General features: G+C 49.3%; 1 protein-coding gene across 4 annotated transcripts in view; it reads right to left on the reverse strand.

Moving 5' to 3' along the window:
- Positions 1–7,212: 7,212 nt before the first annotated feature.
- Positions 7,213–19,300, reverse strand: part of PLXNB1 (plexin B1) — a 332,504-nt gene continuing 320,416 nt past the window's right edge. For all 4 annotated transcript variants that reach the window (XM_063941019.1, XM_063941017.1, XM_063941018.1 and 1 more), the window contains one exon: positions 7,213–8,897. In XM_063941019.1, coding sequence (XP_063797089.1) covers positions 8,793–8,897 — 105 coding nt within the window. In that variant the 3' untranslated portion in view covers positions 7,213–8,792. The remainder of the gene's footprint in view (positions 8,898–19,300) is intronic.

A 19,300-nucleotide genomic window follows, 5' to 3' on the forward strand; every position in this document is an offset into this window, starting at 1 on the left:
GGAAAAATTATCTATTTTATGTATGTACTAGCTGGAGTACCCAGCGTTGCCCGGGATTTTAAGAATGTCTGTTTACATAAATAAGTTTAAATCTTAAACCCACAGTATTAATAAAGGCCCATACACACTGGGCGATTCTGAGCTGAAAGCAGGTCACTTTTGGTGTGTTGAGCTGCTTTCAGCTCAAAGCCGCCCAGTGTGTGTGGACAAGCGATGAGCACGCTCATGCTTCATCGCTGGCGGCCGCCGTTCATCTACTGGTATTACCAGTAGATGAACGCCGGGCTGAGCGGCTTTCCATAGCGTCCTGCTATGGAAAGTCGCTCACCCCCACTGACATCGCTGGGCAGGGGGGAAAAGCGCTCAGTGTGTATGGACCTTAACATTGTAGATAGCTGAATACCCGTGCTTCGCTACGGGATGAGGATGGTAAATTAGAATGATAGTTAATTTACGTTGGTTGGAGATCTAGTATATAGGCATATCTTGCTTCCCTGATGCACTTTGTGTAGTTGCCGGACACCTTTTTGGTCCCCCAAGGGACCCTGCTCTTCCCACTATACAACTCTCAGTCTGTGGCTTCCTGCTGCCTCCATTCTCCTCCTGACCTCATGTGAGTGCCCCAGTGAAATTATATATTTTTTTTAGTTTCTTATATAGCATAGCACATTATGTATCTCCTGATATACTCTGTGCTGCTGGGGGACCGTGTTACTTCCACTATATAACTGTCAGTGTGTGGGTTTGTGCTACCTGTATTCCCCTCCTCACATCATGCTACTGCCCCTGTCACATGCAGCCCTGTCATCACTAACATATCATGCATGTCCTCATATAGTCTGTGCTGCTGGCCCACCCCTAGGGGTGCTAGTGGCGTGTTACCCCCACAGTGTTTGTTCCCAGAGTGTAAGTCATATGTGTAGGAAGTTTGGTGTTAATTGCTCCAGGCATTCCAGAGTTATGCTGGCTGCTGTAAAACTCTGTGCTGCTGCCTCACCCCTAGGGTGTTAGGGGTGTCTAACCCCCACAGTATTTGTTCCCAGCGTGTAAGTCATATGTGTACCAAGTTTGTTGTAAATTGGTCCAGGTATTCGGGAGTTATGTTGTATCCTGAAATACTCTGTGCTGCTGTCCCACCCCTAGGGGTGCTAGGGGTGTCAAACCCCCACAGAGTTTGTTCCCAGATTGTAAGTCAAATGTGTACCAAGATTGGTGTAAATTGCTCCAGGTCTTCCACAGTTATGCTGTCTGCTGACATACTCTGTGCTGGTGTCCTACCCCTAGGGGTGCTAGGGGTGTCTGACCCCCACAGTGTTTGTTTCCAGAGTGAAAGTCACATGTGTACCAAGTTTGTTGTAAATTGCTGCAAGCATTCCAGAGTTATGCTGTCTGCTGAAATACTCAGTGCTGCTGCCTCACCCCTAGGGGTATCTTCCCCAACAGTGTTTGTTGGCAGATTGTAAGGCCGAAGTGTACCAATTTTTGAGTACATTGCTCCAGCAATTCCGGAGTTATGCTGTCTTCTGATATACTCTGTGCTGCTGTTTCCCCCCCTAGGGGTGCTAGGGATTTCTAATTGTTTTAGTTGCCTCCACCGTGTTTTAATACGCTCGTATGTAAAATGTCACGATCTTCGCTTGTAAACTGTGGATTTGTACAGAAAGACAGAAGGAGATTTTGCTTTTATATAGTAGATGTATGTACCTATCTATGAGTTTTGCCATTTAAATTACTGCGGCTTTAAATCTACAGCACGGGTATTCAGCATGCTATTAAGGTATTCTAAAACTGGGTGTGGATCATTGGGTAGACCCTGTCTAGGTCGACACTAACTAGGTCGACCACTGAAGGTCGATAGTAAGCAGGTCAACTGATTCAAGGTCAACACATGACTAGGTCAACAGCTATGGAAGGTCGACATTGTCATTAGGTCGACACGGGCAAGGTCAACACACAAAAGGTTGACACAGTTTTTTGGGCAACTTTTTTGGGTTTCTTGACCCGAATTTCCATCTGGGACCACCGACAGTTGAAGTACATCCCCTCACTGGGCTCGCTTCACTCGCCACACTTCGGGCACTGAGGTTTATAACCAACTCTATGCCCACTTGGATACAGGAGGTATGAAAAGGTCCTGAAACCCCCCCCCAAAAAAAACGTTGTTGACCTTGACCATGTTGACCTTCCATAGCTGTCAACCTAGTCATGTGTTGACTTTTAGTCAGTGTCGACCTACTTGCTGTTGACCTGCAGTGGTCGACCTAAAGACTGGATACCTCCGTCCGTTGCCGGCGCGGTGCTGTGTGGCCATGTGGGGGCGCGGCGGGATCGGTGGCAGAGGTGATGCAGGTTCTGGGAGTCGGGAGTGCAGGGACCTAATGGCCGGAAGCGCCTCTGTGTGTCTGCAGTATAGGAGGTGGCCATGTTGAAGGCCAAATGCAGCACCTGTGGGTTAGTGTTAGCCAATCCTGTGCTGCCTATAAGTAGGCTGGAATTATTTCACTCTTGGCCAGTGCTTTGTTGTAGTTATTCTGTACCCTAGCTCTGTGCTCTCCTTGTGGATTTCTGTGTGATTCCAGTGGGCCTCCGCTCCCAGAGGTCTGCCTGCAGCCTTCACCGCAAGGGTTCCTCCAGCTCCCTGCTGTGCTGTCAGTCAATCGCTCTCCAAGTGGCAACAAGTGGATTCTCGGAGTCCCGTGAGAGGTTACCCTGTTCATTCAGTGACTGCCTGCTATAATCACAAAGCCTGTGGAAGTTTATACTTAATCCTGGTCCTCGTTTACTCATCTCTCAGTTAACCCATTCTTCACCGTTGTCTTCTGCTGCAGCTCTTCACAGTGTTTCAAGTATAATCTTCACAACCAGCAAGTATTCCTTTCAGTATTGTATCTATGTTTTTGCATCATTCAAAGACAATTCTTCACAGTTCTCCAGTTCAGCCTTTAAGTGTCAGTAACAAGTCTTCACAGTGATTCATCTATGTCTACAATATCCAGTTAACACTTCTTTACAGTTTGGCATCAATGATTGCTTCATATTGGACAATTCTTCCTGAATCTTCAGGCACGTTTTATCTCATTCATACTAACATTTCTTCAATGCATCTTTAATACAGATCCTGCTTATCTTCATGCCATTCATTGCAGTACGTCAGCTTATATATGGTGTCTAATAATTGTCATTTAACTCCTTACTGGAATTGTAGCTTTCTAATAAATATATTAAACGGAACTTTCTTCATCCTCTCTTCGGTTGGTCCAAGGTTAACGGATTCACAAAATCAGTCGGTCCTGACACTAAAACTGTAACAGGACATGCTAACTTTAGGGTATCTCTGGGTGTTGTAGTGCAGGCACTGGGCACCTGGATGGTAAATGCACCAGCTGATTGTAGTATTCAGCCCCTATAACAGTGGTGACATAGTGTAATTGTGGTACTCTGCGTACTTATGTTTGTGGGAGTCTCAGACGTGCGTCCATTCACAAGGAACGGCAGATGTGCAAACAAGGGGACCGATTCAGACCTGTTCTGTGCTGTGCGTTTTTACACAGCAGCGATCAGGTCTGAACTGTGCATGCGCCGGCGCATGGCAGACAGCTGTCATAGTCCTGCAATCGCCTCTGCTTGATTGACAGGCAGAGGCGGTCGCTGGGCGGGAGGGAGCGGGTCAGAGGTGCTTGGCCTCCATTTAGGGGGCGTGGTCCGGGCAACGCAGGCCCAGACAGTTGGTGGGGGCGGGCCACGGTGGCTGCGTGACATCACACGCAGCCACCGCGATCGGGCAGCAACAAGTAGCTCCCTGCCAGCGCGCAGGAGCTGCGCTGGCCGGGAGCTACTCCTACAGTACAAAAGCATTGACGCAATGCTTTTGTACTTGTGCGACGGGGCAGGGACTAACATGCAGGGCGGGCTATCCCTGTGCTGGGCGTCCCCCCACATGTCAGTGTGACTGATCGTAGATGTGGAGGGTTGGGCTGCGGAGGGGAGGTTAGGCACTAGAGGGAGGGTTAGGCTGCGGAGGGGAGGTCAGGCACTAGAGGGAGGTTGAAGCTGCGGGGAGGTCAGGCACTAGAGGGAGGGTGAAGCTGCGGAGGGGAAGTTAGGCGCTAGAGGGTTAGGCTGCGGAGGTTAGGCACTAGAGAGTTAGGCTGCGGAGGGGAGGTTAGGCACTAGAGGGAAGGTTAGGCACTAGAGGGAGGGTTAGGCTGCGGAGGGGAGGTTAGGGAGGGTTAGGCTGCGGAGGGGAGGTTAGGCACTAGAGGGAGGGTGAAGCTGCGGAGGGGAAGTTAGGCGCTAGAGGGTTAGGCTGCGGAGGTTAGGCACTAGAGAGTTAGGCTGCGGAGGGGAGGTTAGGCACTAGAGGGAAGGTTAGGCACTAGAGGGAGGGTTAGGCTGCGGAGGGGAGGTTAGGGAGGGTTAGGCTGCGGAGGGGAGGTTAGGCACTAGAGGGAGGGTGAAGCTGCGGAGGGGAGGTTAGGCGCTAGAGGGAGGGTGAAGCTGAGGAAGGGAGGTTAGGCTGCGGAGCGGAGGTTAGGCACTAGAGGGAGGGTGAAGCTGCGGAGGGGAGGTTAGGCACTAGAGGGAGGGTTAGGCTGCGGAGGGGAGGTTAGGCACTAGTGGGAGGGTTGGGCTGCGGAGGGGAGGTTAGGCACTAGAGGGAGGGTTAAGCTGCGGAGGGAAGGTCAGGCACTAGAGGGAGGGTGAAGCTGCGGAGGGGAGGTCAGGCACTAGAGGGAGGGTGAAGCTGCGGAGGGGAGGTCAGGCACTAGAGTAAGGGTGAAGCTGCGGAGGGGAAGTTAGGCGCTAGAGGGTTAGGCTGCGGAGGTTAGGCACTAGAGGGAGGGTGAAGCTGCGGAGGGGAGGTTAGGCACTAGAGGGAGGGTTGGGCTGCGGAGGGGAGGTTAGGCACTAGAGGGAGGGTTAGGCTGCGGAGGGGAGGTTAGGCACTAGAGGGAGGGTGAAGCTGCGGAGGGGAGGTTTGGCACTAGTGGGAGGGTTGGGCTGCGGAGGGGAGGTTAGGGAGGGTTAGGCTGCGGAGGGGAGGTCAGGCACTAGAGGGAGGGTGAAGCTGCGGAGGGGAGGTCAGGCACTAGAGGGAGGGTGAAGCTGCGGAGGGGAGGTTAGGCACTAGAGGGAGGGTTGGGCTGCGGAGGGGAGGTTAGGCACTAGAGGGAGGGTTAGGCTGCGGAGCGGAGGTTAGGCACTAGAGGGAGGGTGAAGCTGCGGAGGGGAGGTTAGGCACTAGAGGGAGGGTTAGGCTGCGGAGGGGAGGTTAGGGACTAGTGGGAGGGTTGGGCTGCGGAGGGGAGGTTTGGCACTAGAGGGAGGGTTAGGCTGCGGAGGGAAGGTCAGGCACTAGAGGGAGGGTGAAGCTGCGGAGGGGAGGTCAGGCACTAGAGGGAGGGTGAAGCTGCGGAGGGGAGGTCAGGCACTAGAGTAAGGGTGAAGCTGCGGAGGGGAAGTTAGGCGCTAGAGGGTTAGGCTGCGGAGGTTAGGCACTAGAGGGAGGGTGAAGCTGCGGAGGGGAGGTTAGGCACTAGAGGGAGGGTTGGGCTGCGGAGGGGAGGTTAGGCACTAGAGGGAGGGTTAGGCTGCGGAGGGGAGGTTAGGCACTAGAGGGAGGGTGAAGCTGCGGAGGGGAGGTTTGGCACTAGTGGGAGGGTTGGGCTGCGGAGGGGAGGTTAGGGAGGGTTAGGCTGCGGAGGGGAGGTCAGGCACTAGAGGGAGGGTGAAGCTGCGGAGGGGAGGTTAGGCACTAGAGGGAGGGTTGGGCTGCGGAGGGGAGGTTAGGCACTAGAGGGAGGGTTAGGCTGCGGAGGGGAGGTTAGGCACTAGAGGGAGGGTGAAGCTGCGGAGGTGAGGTTTGGCACTAGTGGGAGGTTTGGGCTGCGGAGGGGAGGTTAGGGAGGGTTAGGCTGCGGAGGGGAGGTCAGGCACTAGAGGGAGGGTGAAGCTGCGGAGGGGAGGTCAGGCACTAGAGGGAGGGTGAAGCTGCGGAGGGGAGGTTAGGCACTAGAGGGAGGGTTGGGCTGCGGAGGGGAGGTTAGGCACTAGAGGAAGGGTTAGGCTGCGGAGGGGAGGTTAGGCACTAGAGGGAGGGTGAAGCTGCGGAGGGGAGGTTAGGCACTAGAGGGAGGGTTAGGCTGCGGAGGGGAGGTTAGGCACTAGAGGGAGGGTTAGGCTGCGGAGGGGAGGTTAGGCACTAGAGGGAGGGTTAGGCTGCGGAAGGGAGGTTAGGCACTAGTGGGAGGGTTGGGCTGCGGAGGGGAGGTTAGGCACTAGTGGGAGGGTTGGGCTGCGGAGGGGAGGTTAGGCACTAGAGGGAGGTCAGGCACTAGAGGGAGGGTGAAGCTGCGGAGGGGAGGTCAGGCACTAGAGGGAGGGTGAAGCTGCGGAGGGGAGGTCAGGCACTAGAGGGAGGGTGAAGCTGCGGAGGGGAGGTTAGGCACTAGAGGGAGGGTTGGGCTGCGGAAGGGAGGTTAGGCACTAGAGGGAGGGTTGGGCTGCGGAGGGGAGGTTAGGCACTAGAGGGAGGGTTAGGCTGCGGAGGGGAGGTTAGGCACTAGAGGGAGGGTGAAGCTGCGGAGGGGAGGTTAGGCACTAGAGGGAGGGTTAAGCTGCGGAGGGGAGGTTAGGCGCTAGAGGGTTAGGCTGCGGAGGTTAGGCACTAGAGGGTTAGGCTGCGGAGGGGAGGTTAGGCACTAGAGGGAGGGAGTGTTAGCATACTTACTAAAAAGTGTCGGCATTCTGTCTGACACCATCCTCACTGTCCGGATCCCGTTCCCAACCCCAACATCTATCATTGCGGTGCGAACCCTAGAAATTTTCTACTGCTGTACTAAACTCACCACTCACGTAAACAGTACATGACCAGTATGTATTCATGCAGCAGGGTGACTACATACTGTATAACCAGAAGAAAGATGTTCCAGGTACCAGTGGTAGAAGGCAAGGGGAAACAAGCAGCTCCAGATGTCAACGTTGAAGCCTGGTGGTGGCAGTGAATTACCCGTCCATAACGTTATAGGTGGCTACTGACGGTGAAGTGGAATCTCTATACACCAGGAGTGGCAAAGTAAGACACTCAGGTTCCACAAGGAAGAGTAACTATACAAATCTGTACCGCCTGGAGGAGTACGGTCAACCGGTCACCAAATATATATATATTTTTTTAAATAAAACAATAAAAGAAAAATCAATCTGCAGACAAGCTTTTAGAACATATTAAAGTTTATTGAGTATTTTGTGTAAGAACTATGTTTTTTTCTTTTCTTGTTAGACGTATTTTTTTTTTTTGAGTGTGTTGTGTTTTACATTCGCTTGATGCAAACAATTGATCACTTCACAGATTTGTAGCTTTCTGAACATCATCTAACACATTATTAGGATCTCATATGATTCAATTTCAAGTTTTATTTCTGTATTTATATTATGTTAACCACAAGTTCTAATTATTTAAGAAAGGCAGCACAAGTGAAAGCTGGGAATTGTAGGCAGGAATGCATGAAACCATAACAAAGACTAGTAATAAAAATAAAAACAGAAAGAATGAAACAGAGATGTGTGAGTATCCCAGGATGATGTGCTGTCTTAAAAAATAAATTACAATCCTCCTTTAGTATTTAAATATCTTCTTTCATAACTACTGTATTTACACATCCATTTTCAAAGCAGCAAATCGCCACAAGACGCGGAACCCTACGGAGCAGTTTTGTGTCTCTCTAAGAGAAAAGGAATATTCTGAGACCAGTTCTAAGTTAAAAGTTCTCAATCAAACTAATAAATATGCATCTATAATTCTTTAGTGCAGGGGTGTACCATCTACAGTCCAACCAAATGCGACGAGAATCTTCTTCATGCTCTCATAAAGGACATCTGCTCCTTTACAGTATTTGATACAAGCGGCTCAATGTGTAGCAGATGAAATGTGGGCGGCTAGTTACAACTCCGGAAAAAAAAAAAGGGAAGACTTCCCCCTTTCGGAATAGACGAGCAGTTCTCAAAGGCAAATAAAAATATGGCAACTATAAAATAATAAAATGATACTCCTCTTGTACAAGTAGCTTTACAGCTGTGTATAAAAACCAAAAAAGTAAAAACTTGTAACTGAAACTTGGATAAGAAGCAGGAATGAACCGCTAAAATTGAACTGTTTAGATCTTAAGTTAGTCATATGTTCTAATGCTATATTGAAGGAGATGTCTGTTGATAAGGACTCTAAAGAGTTAAATTGTTCCATTCGCTCATACAATCTACAGCAGCAGAGACAGCTGCTAGGACTGTAATCCTGGTGTCAGCGACTTCATGAAATCATCAGGATCGGAACACGTTGCTTCACCAGCAAGTTCACCAGTCCGTTCTCAGAAGGCTAGTGATTAAAACGCGCTTTCAGTCCAGAACAGAAATAAGAGACTCTGTCTGGCTGCATTCTTTTGTCCCCCCCGCTATAAGAGGTGATGGACTTGGCACATGGAGCGATAAAATATCCTGCTTTTCTTTTTGTAGCGGGCAGGACTACAAGAGGACCCCATTCTGGGATAAAAATCTTGTTTATCAAAGTTCATAGTGTAACAAAAAAATCCATATAAAAAAAATATTCAATGACTGCCTCCAGCGCGTACCCTGGAGCCGAGCTGACTTGTCATTCAGGAATGTGACAATAAGCCACGTGAGGCTGGCTCCATCTCAGAGGCAGATGTTAAAGTGTCTGCGATTTTATAAAAATCTTTCAGGGAGTTTTGGACGAGGAACTGGTCATGCTCAGGAGCAGGTAGCCCATCCATGTTTGCTGGTCACAAGTCGGTGACTTTGTTTTCCACGGCGGCTGCAATCTGCTGCAGCCTATACCCCAGCTGCATCTTCTGGGCTGTCGAGTCCTCTTCCAGTGCTGTAATAATCTGCAGAATAGGAAACACAGGGGTTATTATTCAGGATCCTGGCTTTGATGTGTTCCCAAGATGTAATTAGGGGGAGACTTATGAAACCTTCTAGCGAAAAAGTCCCAACTAACCAGCTTCTAACTGTCATTAACTTCAGTGGTGTGAAACCATTTGCCAGGAAACCATCAATGGTTTCACCCACCGATGGTTACTCCTCCTTTAGTGTTTAGTGAGTTGCAGGCCAATCAGGACCCAGGGGCGTGGTTCCATGGGTGTGGGGGGCGGAGCTATGGTCAGTATCCTGAAACCGTGGACACCCATAGAGGGGGAATCACCTACGGCGGCGGTATGGTAAGCCAGTTGGTATCCCGGCGTCGGTATTGTAACAGCCGGAATCCTGACGAGCGGTATGCTGCATACCGTGTTTAAACGTTTCAATAGCTATTACAAGAGCCAGAGCCAACAAAGAAGCTCCCAATGTAATACAATTATCCTTGCGCCTGTCTGCATTAAAGCTTGGAGGTCTGGAGGATGTGTAGGGAGAGGCTAGGAGTCACAGAGATGTCAGTATGGTGAATGCACTGACACTCACTGCAAAGAAGTAATCATGTATGAGACATCAGCATTGTGCGGACACTGGTAACGCTTCCAGCGTGTGGGTCAGAGATAAATGCAGTGTGGTAGAATGGCTGGTAACATGGGGGCAGATGTATTAACCTGGAGAAGGCATAAGGAAGTGATAAACCAGTGATATGTGCAAGGTGATAAAGGCACCAGCCAATCAACTCCAATATGTAAATTAACAGTTAGTATCTGATTGGCTAGTGCCTTTATCACCTTGCACATATCACTGGTTTATCACTTCCTTATGCCTTCTCCAGGTTAATACATCTGCCCCATGGTGTGATAAGAGAAACTGGGCAGAATCCTTTCATTCCCAAGCAGAGGCGTATCTAGCACGGGGCGAGCAGGGCACGTGCCCTGGGCGCCAGGGCAGCCCCAACAGAGGGGGGCGCCACCGGCACCTGCACGGCCCACTCGCCCCATGCTTCAGGGATTCCGCCGGCGCTACCCGCGGCGCTTTCCCTGTCTCCCCGGCTGCTGTGCCTGTCACAATAGACAGGCAGCGGCAGCCAGGAGCCTCCCCCTACTCCCCCCTGCAAAAGTGTCTGTGTGTACACGATCGCGATCGCGGAGGTGCGCGCATGCGCGTGCGCGACCTCGGGGGGGCGTGCGGCCCCTGCCCTGAACAGCAGTAAGTGCTGGTGAGCGGGAAGGGGGTGCGGGACATTTTGTGTGTGTGTGTGTGTGTGTGTGTGTGTTAAGTGTGTGTGTGTCGGACAGTGTGCGTGTGACATTGTGTGTGGGACAGTGTGTGAGTGTGTTAATTGTGTGTGTGGGACAGTTTGAGTGTGTGTAAATTGTGTGTGTGTGTGACTGTGTGTGTGTGTGGGACAGTGTGCGTGTGTTAATTGTGTGTGTGTGGGACAGTGTGTGTGTGTTAATTGTGTGTGTGTGTGTGTGAGTGTGTTAATTGTGTGTGTGGGACAGTGCGTGTTTGTTAATTGTGTGTGTGTGACAGTGTGAGTGTGTTAATTGTGTGTGTGGGACAGTTTTGAGTGCGTGTTAATTGTGTGTGTGTGGGACAGTGTGCGTGTGTTAATTGTGTATGTGTGGGACAGTGTGCGTGTGTTAATTGTGTATGTGTGGGACAGTGTGAGTGTGTTAATTGTGTGTGTGTGTGTGTGGGACAGTGTGAGTGTGTTAATTGTGTGTGTGTGTGGGACAGTTTGAGTGTGTGTTAATTGTGTGTGTGTGGGACAGTGTGCGTGTGTGTTAATTGTGTGTGTGTGGGACAGTGTGCGTGTGTATCAATTGTGTGCGTGTGGGACAGTGTGCGTGTGTGTTAATTGTGTGTGTGTGGGACAGTGTGCGTGTGTTAAGTGTGTGTGTGTGTGTGTGGGACAGTGTGAGTGTGTTAATTGTGTGTGTGTGGGACAGTGCGTGTTTGTTAATTGTGTGTGGGACAGTGTGCGTGTGTGATATTTGTGTGTGTGGGACAGTGTGCGTGCGTGTGTGTTAATTGTGTGTGGGACAGTGTGCGTGGGTTAATTGTGTGTGTGTGTTAATTGTCCCGGCGGTTATTGGCGTCTGTAGTGTGCGCCCCATCCTCCTCCGCTGCCGCTGACAGGAGCGGCGGTGTGCGGCTCTCCCCCTCCTCCGCCGGCTCCGTCCTCCCGACGTGGCCCTGCAGTGTGTGCCGGTCTCCCCGGCAGCAGCAGCAGGTTAGTCTCTTCCCCCCCCCTCTCTCTCTCTCTCTCTCTCTCTCCTCCTCATGTGGATTGCAGTTTGTAAGTATCATTTTAATTTTTACAGGTACCCCTATTGAATTCTACTGGACAAGTGGACGTGACCGGCGTGGGATGTAGGTAAGTAATCTGTCTCTCATTTTTACAGGTACCCCTATTGGATTCTACTGGACAAGTGGACGTGATCAGCGTGGGATGTAGGTAAGTAATCTCTCTCTCATTTTCACAGGTACCCCTATTGGATTCTACTGGACAAGTGGACGTGACCAGCGTGGGATGTAGGTAAGTAATCTGTCTCTCATTTTTACAGATTCCCCTATTGGATTCTACTGGACAAGTGGACGTGACCGGCGTGGGATGTAGGTAAGTAATCTGTCTCTCATTTTTACAGGTAACGCTATTGGATTCTACTGGACAAGTGGACGTGATCGGCGTGGGATGTAGGTAAGTAATCTGTCTCTCATTTTACAGATTCCCCTATTGCACAGGTTCTCAAACTCGGTCCTCAGGACCCCACACAGTGCATGTTTTGCAGGTCTCCTCACAGAATCACAAGTTAAATAATTAGCTCCACCTGTGGACCTTTTAAAATGTGTCAGTGAGTAATTAATACACCTGTGCACCTGCTGGGTTACCTGCAAAACATGCACTGTGTGGGGTCCTGAGGACCGAGTTTGAGAACCCCTGCCCTATTGGATTCTACTGGACAAGTGGACGTGATCGGCGTGGGATGTAGGTAAGTAATCTCTCTCTCATTTTTACAGATTCCCCTACTGGGTTCTACTGGACAAGTGGACGTGACCAGCGTGGGATGTAGGTAAGTAATCTGTCTCTCATTTTTACAGGTACCCCTATTGAATTCTACTGGACAAGTGGACGTGACCAGCGTGGGATGTAGGTAAGTAATCTGTCTCTCATTTTTACAGGTAACGCTATTGGATTCTACTGGACAAGTGGACGTGATCGGCGTGGGATGTAGGTAAGTAATCTCTCTCTCATTTTTACAGATTCCCCTACTGGGTTCTACTGGACAAGTGGACGTGACCAGCGTGGGATGTAGGTAAGTAATCTGTCTCTCATTTTTACAGGTACCCCTATTGAATTCTACTGGACAAGTGGACGTGACCGGCGTGGGATGTAGGTAAGTAATCTGTCTCTCATTTTTACAGATTCCCCTACTGGATTCTACTGGACAAGTGGACGTGACCAGCGTGGGATGTAGGTAAGTAATCTGTCTCTCATTTTTACAGGTACCCCTATTGGATTCTACTGGACAAGTGGACGTGACCAGCGTGGGATGTAGGTAAGTAATCTGTCTCTCATTTTTACAGGTACCCCTATTGAATTCTACTGGACAAGTGGACGTGACCAGCGTGGGATGTAGGTAAGTAATCTGTCTCTCATTTTTACAGGTACCCCTATTGGATTCTACTGGACAAGTGGACGTGACCGGCGTGGGATGTAGGTAAGTAATCTGTCTCTCATTTTTACAGATTCCCCTACTGGATTCTACTGGACAAGTGGACGTGACCAGCGTGGGATGTAGGTAAGTAATCTGTCTCTCATTTTTACAGGTACCCCTATTGAATTCTACTGGACAAGTGGACGTGACCGGCGTGGGATGTAGGTAAGTAATCTGTCTCTCATTTTTACAGGTACCCCTATTGAATTCTACTGGACAAGTGGACGTGACCGGCGTGGGATGTAGGTAAGTAATCTGTCTCTCATTTTTACAGATTCCCCTACTGGATTCTACTGGACAAGTGGACGTGACTGGCGTGGGATGTAGGTAAGTAATCTGTCTCTCATTTTTACAGATTCCCCTATTGGATTCTACTGGACAAGTGGACGTGACCGGCGTGGGATGTAGGTAAGTAATCTGTCTCTCATTTTTACAGATTCCCCTATTGGATTCTACTGGACAAGTGGACGTGACCGGCGTGGGATATAGGTAAGTATGTGTGAGTGTGTCAGTGTGCTTTAATACATTTTTACTGTCACGGTGTGTGAGTTGTGTTTTTATTTGGGTATTTTTTCTGTTGTAGAACTACAGGTACCGGCGGGCCCGTTATTTCCCTGCATGTTGGTACTTGAGGTTCTCCAAGTACCAGCAAGCGGGGGAGGCTTTCTGGGCCTTGTAGTTCCACAACAAAAAACAATATTCTTTTTTTACTTACATGGCTATCAGCCTCCCATCCACAGCCCACGGATGGGGGGGACAGCCTCGGGCTTCACCCCTGGCCCTTGGGTGCCTGGAGGGGGGGTGACCCCTTGATTTAAGGGGTCCCCACTCCTCCAGGGAACCCCCGGCCAGTGGTGACTAGTTGGGGGGGTAATGCCACGGCCGCAGGGACCTACATAAATGTGTCCCCCGGCTGTGGCATTATGTCCCTGGCTAGTGGAGCCCGGTGCTGGTTTTAAAAATACGGGGGGACCCCTACATCTTTTGTCCCCCGTATTTTTGGAACCAGGACCGGACTAAGAGCCCGATGCTGGTTGTCTAAATACGGGGAACCCCTGTCCAATTTTTTCCCAGTATTTAAACAACCAGGACCGGCTCAAAGAGCCCGAGGCTGGTTATACTTAGGAGGGGGAACTCATACAGTTTTTTTTTACATTTTTAACCCATTCAGACCCTTCTCCATTAAGTTAATGGAAACCCTGGACAACAAAATTGCATTCATGTCCTCCTCCCACTCCCTTCCCAGTCCCAAACACTGATTATTATTTTTTTCTATAAAAATGTACAATACAACATCACAAGTATGATGAGCAGGCATGCAGCGGGCATTGGCAACTTTGGACTGAGTTGCAAATTAGTGGCGGAGGGCTTGGTCAGTTGATGGTGGGCGAGTTTGTAAGCCATTGGTGGTGGCATCGGCTCAGAGGCAGTGGCGGGCATTGGCTCGGTGGCGGTAGGGTTCATCGACAGGATTCGGCGGACATTATGGCTGTAGTGCCTCACCGCACGCCACTGACCTCACCGCACGCCACTGGTGTGTGGGACAGTGTGCGTGTGTGTTAATTGTGTGTGTGGGACAGTGTGAGTGTGTGTTAATTGTGTGTGTGTGGAACAGTGTCAGTGTGTGTAAATTTTTGCAGTCCAGTGTGTGTGTGGGGGAGAGGAAAGTATGAGAATGTGTGTGTGTGTGTGTAGTCTGAGTGGGTGTGTGTAGGATTTGGGGGTGGCCAGTCTGTGTGTGTGTAATCAGTGTGTGTGGGATGTACTAATGGCCATTTACCGAAGAGAGATATGTATTAAACCACAGGCACTGAGATGCCCTTCTTACTCACCATCCAGCTGGGTGGGCGAGCCGGGCGGGTGGAAAGATAGCAGCAGGGGCAGCATGCCAGATATCAGCAGCCGAGGGTGGGGGCTGTAATGCACATGCGGAGCCCAAAGCCGGAGATCAGCAGCATGCTGACCGGCAATAAGCAGCTTCTGCTTCCGCGTTCAACATGCTGCTGATCTCCGGCTTTGGGCTACGCAGGGTTCGGGGGATGGGTGTCCTCTGCCGGTGTACTGCAGCTCCGGGGGTGCGGGCTCCGGAGGCTTTCAGCACTGTTGAATATCCAGCTGCCCCAAGTATGTACAGCCCGCACCCTCTGCAGCTGATATCCGGCATGCTGCTGCTGGCTGTCCCCCCGCCCGGCTCGGCCACACAGCTATATGGTGAGAAGGGCATCTCAGTTCCTGAGGTTTAACACATATGCCTCAGAAAATGGCCTCTGCGGTAAACGATACTAATGCTTACCGTGACAGTAACAGCGGGGAGGAAGGCGCACATCGGGATCCTGCAGCATGAAACAAGAACCCCTTCGGAGCGCAGCAGGCCACACTGAAAAGGGTGCATACCCGGTGCGGTGCTCTGCATCCCGGGTGGTGCCGAAGATGTGGAGTGTCGGAGGTGGCAGAAGCGCCGCAGCTTGGGGTGAGAAACCGCTGCAGCCCTTCCGCTGCTAAACTCTGCAATTAGTCTATTAAGGGGGTGGGCTCCCCTCATCATAGTGCCCCACAGGCCATGTTAATTCTGGGGGTAGGATCCCCTAACTCTATAATGGGAATTTTGGCTCATATCATGTCCTGTAACGTGAATTTTGGCTAATACCGTGTGCTATAATGTGAATTTCGGCTCATACTATGTGGGGTAATGTGAATTTTGGCTCATTCCGTGTGCTGTAATGTGAATTTCGGCTCATACCGTGTGCTGTAATGTGAATTTCTGCTCATACCATGTGGGGAAATGTGAATTTCTGCTCATACCATGTGGGGAAATGTGAATTTTGGCTCATACCATGTGGAGTAATGTGAATTTTGGCTCATACCGTGTGCTATAATGTGAATTTCGGCTCATACCGTGTGCTATAATGTGAATTTTGGCTCATACCATGTGGGGTAATGTGAATTTCGGCTCATACTGTGTGCTATAATGTGAATTTCGGCTCATGCCGTGTGGGGCAATGTGAATTTCGGCTCATACTGTGTGCTATAATGTGAATTTCGGCTCATGCCGTGTGGGGCAATGTGAATTTCGGCTCATACTGTGTGCTATAATGTGAATTTCGGCTCATACCGTGTGCTATAATGTGAAAGGGGCACCAGTACTAGATAGTATAAGGGGTCCTACTATACTGAAGGACACGCCCCTTTTGAGTGACCACGCCCCTTTTCCGGAGCGCGCGCGCCTTTGGCGCGCGCATAATTGCTATCTGCACTCTTTCATTCCACCTTCAAAAATTCAACTTCGACCACTGCACCTACATACACATACATACACACCCTGACATCTTTATATGCAGTGACACCGGTGGCGTCTGCACATACTTTCCTTTTGTATTTTTTTTTTCATTATCATTTTATTAATTTATTTTATTAAGAAAAAATATTTTTTTTGGGTGGGGGGGGGCGCCATTATTGATCTTGCCCTGAGCTCCAAAAACCCTAGTTACGCCTCTGTTCCCAAGACATTCATATAAATCTGTCTGCATAGCCAGACGTCATCAGCTCCCTGGTGCCACCTAATGGCTCACAGCCGCAATGGCAGCTCTTGGGAGATCAGATGAAACAGGCAGAAGTGACATGTCAGCACACGAGGCATGTATGTACTAAATATAGAATACTGTAGATGCAAAGTGACGAGGTCTGTGCAGACTATACTGTAATACACAAGTGATGCACATATGCTGCTCCAGCAATGCTGGTGTAATAATGTCCGTTCTGCGCTCATTACTGCATTAACCCTGTATGTATAAGCAGTATCTGTGTAAACAGAGGGGCCGGTCCCCATTGATAATAATTGGTTAGCTCTGATGTCATCACTTCTGTGATTATTAGGGAAATTGTGTATAACAAGGAGTGACAAAACACGTACTATACAATATTACATTATTAGTCATCCATTTGTATATCTGTGACCTGTATAAAAGCGATGAGACTACAGCCTGGCACGCAGAAAGCACAATATATATGTGACATAAGAAACAATTGTACGCGATTGACACTGTAACAAACATTCAGTATAACATACAGGAAATATTACGCATCACAGAGAAAACTATTTTCTGCATGTTTCCAGTCTTAGGGGGACATGTACTAAGTTCTGGAGAGTGATAAAGTGGAGTGAGATAAAGTACCAGCCAACCAGCTCCTAACTGCCATCTTACAGGCTGGGTTTGAAAAACGAAAGTCCGGAGCTGATTGGCTAATGCTTTATCTCCAGGGCCGGCCTTAGGCATAGGCAAACTAGGCAAATGCTAGGGCATTTGGTATGCTTAGGGGCACCAGCAGCTTCTGCTGATTAAAATGATATGCGGCATGCCTATATTCTGTGTGTGTGACTGCGGCTGTATCTGCATACGAAATGCTACGTTGCAGTGTATTCCTGGAAATCACTGTAATGTAGCATTTCATATGCAGATACAGCCGCAGTCACACACAGAATATAGGCATGCTGCATATCATTTTAATCAGCAGAAGCTGCTTGTGCATCCTAGCCACATAGTAATGCAAATAAGATGCATTTTCATAAACAAAAGGCGCCCAACGTTAGCAGAGCTGCCAACTGACTCATGCCAGTCATCTCCTGCAGAGCTAGCGGCTGTGGTAGGGGGCACCAGCCAAAATCTTGCCTGGGGCATCATATTGGTTAGGGCCGGCTCTGTTTATCTCTCACCAAGGTAGTACATCCGCCCTCTAGTTAACACATCACTCAGAATATAACACACAGGCTCCACCTAGTGACCACATTGATGTAAGGCATGCCATGCACAGGTCATATAAACTGTACATGTCTGCAGCATAGGGGGGCTTCGGACTGCACATCCTTCACCCAGATTATACTTACCATGTGTCGACAAGCCGGTCCCTCCTTCTTCACGGGAGCAGTGATGACAGTGCTCCCATTCCCCCCACTGCAGTCTGCGGGTGATATGGATGGACAGTCCCAGAAAAATGGGATTGTCCTGCCAACAGTGGGGCAATTGCCAGGTATGATATATATGTAATCCAAGATGGCTGTAATGCCTCTGTCATGCGCAATGGCAGGTGTCCCCAAAAGCTCCTGCTGTAGGCTACACAGACATGACAAACCAGGGACGGGATGCGTCAATCACCACATTGTGCGATGCATCCCGCCAATCGCCACAGGCACATCAGCACAAAGGACAACTCTTGCAGTAAGAGCTGTCCTTTGTGATGTCAGGACTTCTGGGTTTATGAGCCGGCGTCCTATCTGCGCATGCATCCAATGACTTGCACACCGCGGGGGGTGCCAGGAGACATCCGATTGGATCCCTCTCAGTGGGGAAGTGCAATAAGAAGCCCACAGGCTTTGCCCATCAAGCCCCGAAATCTATCAGAATAAAGGGGCTTGGAGCATACGAGATAAGCTGCCAATCCTCTGGCAACTGTATTTTCAGAAGTTGAGTCGCATTTGTAGGTTTGCTACTTCTCGCCCCAGGAGAGAAGAATCCATCACAGGGTATGTATAGTGGGACGGGGGAAGGGTTGGACCTGGACTCGTTCCGAGTTCAAAACTATTACTGTATATATACACACAGTAGGTTTCCAGAAGCTTAGAAGTGGAAGAGGCATGGGCATCACATGACGAGGACCATGTCCCTGTGATATCCGCATATAGGAGCTGCATCAAGCCTTGGAGAGCGAGAAAGAGGAGTAGTTGCCTAAAGGACCAATGAGCATCTGTCATTCCACAGACTGTGCCAGACAGTAGACAGACTGCGATTGGTTGCGATGGGCAACTTCTCCTCTCTCAAACTAGGGTATTCAATTATCCGCAAATTCGCTGCAATTTTTCGCGCCAATCGAGTGAAAATTGCCGCGAAAATGCTCCGTTTTTCGACCTATTTAATTCTAAACGGGTTTCACGTGAAAATTCTTGCAGTGAACAGTGCAGGTGAAAATGGGGAAATCAGCCTGTACCCCAAAAAATGCTAAACTAACATAGGAAAACTGAAGAGAAGTGTGTTAGAGATCACATTAGAGCGTTTTTGGGGACTTAAATTGTGTGAAATGGCTGTTATATTAATTTTTTAAAAAATGCAAAAAAATGAGAGAAAGCAAGTTTTTTTGAGCAAAATAAATGCTCTCATTAAATTTGGGGTACATGAAAATGGGTATAAGTATATATTTGGGTCTTTTTAGGGTACTTTAAAAAAAAGTGGAAACAGACCGATTACTCCCATCTGCAAGCCTAAAAACACCTGTCCCACTCATAAAGCACCCCAATATACCTGTCCCATACCTTGAACCCCAATTTCCATCACTTTGTACTTTTTCACCCCAAAAATGACATGTAATTATTGGCCAATTAAAAATAATTAAAAACCTCAACGTGCCTAATTAGTCATTAAGAGGGGTGTCCCAGGAGTTCTGTACCATATCCAAACATTTTTACCTTAAAATAGTGACTTTTCCCAACTTTTCACCTGCTCAGAGCAGGTGAAGTGAAATTAGTGAAAAAATGATCACCGATAAATGTTCCAGGAAAATTGAATAGGCTGTAATTGCATTTTGCGGGAAAAGTCCGTTTTTTCACGCGAAAAGTCCGTTATCGCTGCTAATTGAATATACCCCAAAGGATTGAAACTTCT

This window comes from Pseudophryne corroboree, chromosome 9, assembly GCF_028390025.1.
Source record: "Pseudophryne corroboree isolate aPseCor3 chromosome 9, aPseCor3.hap2, whole genome shotgun sequence".
Lineage (NCBI taxonomy): Eukaryota > Metazoa > Chordata > Amphibia > Anura > Myobatrachidae > Pseudophryne > Pseudophryne corroboree.